General features: G+C 51.0%; 1 protein-coding gene across 1 annotated transcript in view; it reads left to right on the plus strand.

The window, feature by feature from the left end:
* LOC105505222 (golgin subfamily A member 8M-like) overlaps positions 1-5091 on the plus strand; it is a 10147-nt gene that overhangs the window by 943 nt on the left and 4113 nt on the right. Inside the window, 11 exon segments of the mRNA XM_011933017.1 lie at positions 296-415; positions 1001-1060; positions 1242-1322; positions 2182-2220; positions 2479-2526; positions 2615-2699; positions 2795-2904; positions 3938-4024; positions 4131-4238; positions 4434-4521; positions 4921-5087. Of these exon segments, the coding sequence (XP_011788407.1) occupies positions 296-415; positions 1001-1060; positions 1242-1322; positions 2182-2220; positions 2479-2526; positions 2615-2699; positions 2795-2904; positions 3938-4024; positions 4131-4238; positions 4434-4521; positions 4921-5087 (993 nt within the window).

Raw genomic sequence — 5091 nt, forward strand, 5'->3', positions numbered from 1 at the left:
ACCTCTGCCTCTGGTTTTGGTCCCAGGCAGCTGCTGATTCTTCTCAAAACCCCAGAGCTTGGAGTCAGAAGACTGATTTCAAAGTTCCAGTATCACCTTTTCCTTTCCTTTTTTTTTTTTTTCCTAGCCATGATATCAATCCCTCTCAGTCACTAAATGATTGTGACAACACCTTGTATAGTTGTTGGTGTCATTAAATCAGAGGTGTATAAGAGTATTTTGTAAAAACTGTAAAGGAGGATGTGGCTGTAGGGGCTGATGGTTTCATGAGGATTACTGCTCTTCTTTCCCACAGTTAAAAGAATATTGGCAGAGAAACAGCCCTGGTGGTCCAGCAGGAGCAAAGAAGAACAGGAAAACAAATGGCAGTAGCCCTGAGACAGCCACTTCTGGTGGTTGCCACTCACCTGGGGATGTGAGTCTTGGCTGACCAGGCTCCTGGAGACAGGGGGCCCAAGGGGCAGTAGAGGGTAATTGTTAAGATTGTGGATGGACTGTTGGGTACTAGTTAAGAATTCTGGGTTTGAATCCTGCCTCTCCATCTGCTAGGGATATGATTTAGGGTGAGTTGCTTGAGCTCTTTGGGCCTCTCTTTGCACATCTGTATAATAGAGGTGGTATTATTGTTTGACTTCCATTTGTGAGGTTTCAATGAGATTTGTTAGTGTTTTATGTTAATCCCTAGTACGCGGCCTGCTGTAAACACCCAGGACACCCAGGATATGGTCACTGCTGTTTGATTTTCCTCATCCCCAGTCTCAAGGGGAAGCCAGGACAATGAGAACAGCCACTTGCCATCAGGAGTCACAGAAAGGGCCCCAGGGTGGGATGGTGGGGAGATAAGAACCATGAGAGAAGTTGGCATAAAGGAGTTATGGGACAAAGGGTCCAAGATAGGCAGGAAAGAAAATGTTGCCAGTTGATGGGAAAGAACGGAAGTCAGAGGGCTTAGACACTGAGGGGAACAGAACATCTCCATGTGCACTCTCATCTCTTGTAGTCAGCAACAGGTATTGACGGAGAGGGCCCTACGTCATCTGCACCCCTCAAGGATCTGGAGGTAAGAGGCTCTGGGCGGAGGTGCAGTGACCCTGCAGGCCAGCCCTCCAGCCTCCTCCCACAGCGGGGACTGGGTGCCCCTCTGCCAGCTGAGATAGCCCAGCACACCCCAGCCCTAATGATTGTTCTCTCTACCTCTCCCCGACTCCTCCTCCACCTCCTCTTCTCTACATGCACCTCAGAGCCTGTGCCAAGAACTACCAGCAGCCCTGGACTCGAGGTCCATAAAAATCAATCAACTGAGTAACATCATCAAATCTTTGGTAAGAGTCCAGTGGGGTCCCCTGATTCCAGGCTGCCAATCCCGGGCTCCAGTTTCCCCTTGGGGCCCTGAAGAAAGGGACTGGGGGTCCCTGGTGCCAAGTGCAAATAGGGAGCTGGGGCACCCTGACCTCACTTGGAGGGACCCCAGAGCACGCAGCGTGGCTCTTCTTTTGCTGCCCTCTTTGCCGACTCTCTTCTCTCCACACACCCCTGCTCTAGTCCTTGCTACACACGCCCTGGGGTTGTTGCCTCTCGGGGGAGTGCTAGCCTGACTGGTTGTCAGGGGCCCCGTATTTCTGCCATGACTCAGTCCCTAATTTGCTCTTTGATTCTGGACAAGTCGCCTCTCCTTTCTGGACTCCTGTTTCCAGAGGAGATAATGAGTATCAAAGGTGTCTGTTAGCTCTGAGAGTCCGAGATTTAAAGTCCCCTAGAATGGAAACCTCAGGGCCAAGAGCTGCTGTCTGTCCTTTTCCGTTAGCCTATATCTGCTGTGAAGAACCGTACCTGGCCCGTTCGTGCGCAGTAAATGTTTATTGAATGAACGCACTTTTCTAAATCACAAGCGGGCAGAAGGGGGGGGTCTTTCTGAAACTCCATCTCTAGAGGTTTATGTTCCTGTCCTCTCAAGAGATTCCACATTCAGACTTTGAGTTCTGTGGCTGTGAGTGAAAACCAACAAAGACCCAAACCCTCTGTCCTTGGGAGCTTGAGGAGAGCTGACCAGTTCGTGTTCCCATTAGGTCTGAGAACATTGCCTTTAAAATCCATTCCTGGCCCCTGCCTACCGCTTCCTGGCCTGGGGAATAGAGTTGAGGGGGGCCACCCTCCGTCACCTTAATTTGACTCTCCCCACAGGAACAACAGAAGAAACAAGTGGAACATCAGCTGGAAGAAGTAACGTGATTTCTTTGTTTCCTCGCGACATGACTGCTGGGTTTGGGGGCGCTCAGACGTAGAGGCCTCAGTCTCGCCCACTCCCAACCTGGGGAAGAAGGCTCACCCCTTAGATTGCACCCCATCCCAACAGGGTCCCTGATAACCTGATCTCATGGGTGGGCCTGTCCTGGGGCATTGGTGGCATTCTGGGGCATGTCTCTTGCTGTGCCATCTCCGCCTCCCCCTGGTAAGAGCTCTGTCTTCCTCTTCCTGTAGGAAAAGAAGGCAAACAACAAGAAACAGAAAACGGAAAGGGAGCTAGAGGTGAGTGGAGGGTGTGAAGTTTTCTCTTGTCCTCCGGAGAATGTTTCTTTCCTTCTCTTCCAGCACTTGCTTGGCTTTTCTCCCAAAGGTTCAAATCCAGAGATTGAATAGACAGATAGAGAAACTACATATGGACATGTATCACACGGAACGTTCTCTCATATACTTTGAAGGTGGGAATCTGGGCACCCTGTTATCCTTCAACCTGGCACTTTGAAAGGTCTTTAGGGAGAGTCCTTTGGGCCCCATCTCAACTCTCTCATTACAGAAGAGTCCAAGGATCTGTCTGGCCGCCTGCAACATACAGTGCAGTGTATAGGAGAGTTAGAGCGGGCTCTCTCTGCTGTCCCCGCCACACAGGAGGAGAAGGAGATCAGTGTGAGTTCAACCACCTGCCCTGTCCCCTGGGAGCCCGGCTTTGCAGATGGAGGAGTGAGCCTAAAGGTCCCTTCTGCAGGATGGAGTGTCCTGCCCAGAAGGCATCATGGCCATTTCTTGCTGCTTTTGTGTCTGGTTGTTAGAGGCAGCCTGGGGAGGAGTCAGCTGCTGTGGGTGAGTTGGCGGGTGCGGTGGGGAGCGAGCACTGGACGCAGAGCTTGGAGGCCAAGTGCCTGCCCTGCCCTTACCTGGCTGTGGTCTTGGCCAAGTCCCAGGTGGGGTATTGGGTACTTGTACTGTGAAGGTACAGAAGAGTACCTTTAGAATGTCACCATTTCTGTAGAGAGGAAACTGTGTGTGTGTGTGTGTGTGTACATACTATGGTAATATACAGAAAACATGTCTGCAAGGTTCAAAATAAACTCAGGAGAGAGCAACAGGGTGGCTGGGAGATACTTCCCTTCTTTGCCTTCTGAGTTTTGGACTATACGAATGTATCATCCTTTCAGAAAGTAAACAAAAGATTAATTGTCCCCTTCCTATCCGTGCCCCCATCCCCAGCAAGAAAAATGGGCTTAGAGAATCGGATAGACCTGGGTGTTCAAATCCCAACTCTGCCTAAGTGATCTTAGGCAAGCATTTAACCTCAAATACTCCCTGTTTTTTCATCTACACAATAGAGGGAATCATAGTAACTGTCTCCTATGGTGGTTGCGAGGATTAAAGGGGATTGCTAGCATGGTACCTGGTGAAGCACTCCATAAAGGTTCAGACAGTGGTGATAATAACAGTAATAACAATAGCAATATGATCTGATCTCTCTGGGTCTCTGTGAGCCAGCTGTAAATTCGATCTCTTTCCCTGTCCCTTCCAACTTTACTGAGTTCTTTTAAAAACCAGACCACGGGCTTGGAAATGCCTCGATCTTTACTGACCGAGTTGTATATTGAGCCTAGCCCTAGCCCTTTTAAGGGGCACTGTGTGGAATGGCCCCGGCTCACCAGATGGAAACTTCTCACTCTTCACCATCCAGTTCTCAAGCCGCAGTCAAGCACTTATTGAGTGGCAGTTAGAGCAGTCCATACAGGAGAAGGCACAGCTGAGAGAACGCCTGATACGGGTGAGGTTTTGCAGAGGGAGAGATGTGGAAGGAAAATGATCCCAGTGGCCAGGAGCAGGTGAGGACCAGTGACAGCCCTTCCTAACTTCTGTGCCCATTCTTGCAGATGAGGAAGTCTCTTAAACAAGTCCAGCTAGAGAGAGATGAATATGCTCAACATCTAAAAGGAGAGAGGGCCCGGTGGCAGGACAGGATGAGAAAAATGTGGCAGGAGGTGAGGTCTGACCGTTCAGCTCTCCCATCTTAGCTAGATCACTGGATCTTTCTAAGTGTCTGTAACATGGGAATAGTACAGCCAGAGGTGGTCATGGGTCTGGGCTTTGTGGAGGTGGGGGCAGAGAGGGAGATGGCAGCCTGTCCAGCCACCAGCCCCTCTCTCCAGGGCCCTTTTCCCCTGTGCTTTGGGCAGGTTTGCACCTTGAAGAAAGACAAGAAGGATGATACGCGTCGGGTGGAGGAGCTGAAGAGGAGCTTGTCCAAACTCAAAAACCAGATGGGTAAGATGGGGCTGGCGTGACCTGGGAGCAGGCCTGGCATCAGAGGGCTGTGGGGGGCTTCGAATGCCCCACGGAGGTGGGTGGATGGAAGGGCTTTGAGGCAGAGGGAAGGAGGTCTGTGCCGGGAGATGGCAAATCTTGTCATCTCCATGAGCCTGAGTGTCCCCATCAGCAAAGGGGGCCCATTGTCAGTCACCCACAGTGCTCTCCATCTGAGAGTAGTTTGGAAGATTGGCTACCATCAGGTGCGAGGAATCATTAGCAGTGAGGCCAAGTTTGGGGAGCCTGAGAGGAGCTGTGCACCAAGAGGAGGGTGGTTTTTGTTGTTGTTGTTTGTTTTGTTTTGGTTTTGTTTTTGAGAATCCAGAGGCCTTTATTATTGTCTGCTTCCTTTCTCAGCTGAACCCCTGCACCCGGAGCCCCCAGCAGTGCACCCTGAGGAGGAGCTGCAGCACCTGAGGAAAGAACTAGAGAGAGTGTCAGCAGAGCTCCAGGCCCAGGTGGAAAACCATCAGCACGTAAGACTCCTGAACCAGGCACAAAAGGAGAGGCTTCGGGAGCAGGAGGAGA

The sequence above is a fragment of the Colobus angolensis genome, unplaced genomic scaffold (genome assembly GCF_000951035.1).
Source record: "Colobus angolensis palliatus isolate OR3802 unplaced genomic scaffold, Cang.pa_1.0 Scaffold99, whole genome shotgun sequence".
Lineage (NCBI taxonomy): Eukaryota > Metazoa > Chordata > Mammalia > Primates > Cercopithecidae > Colobus > Colobus angolensis.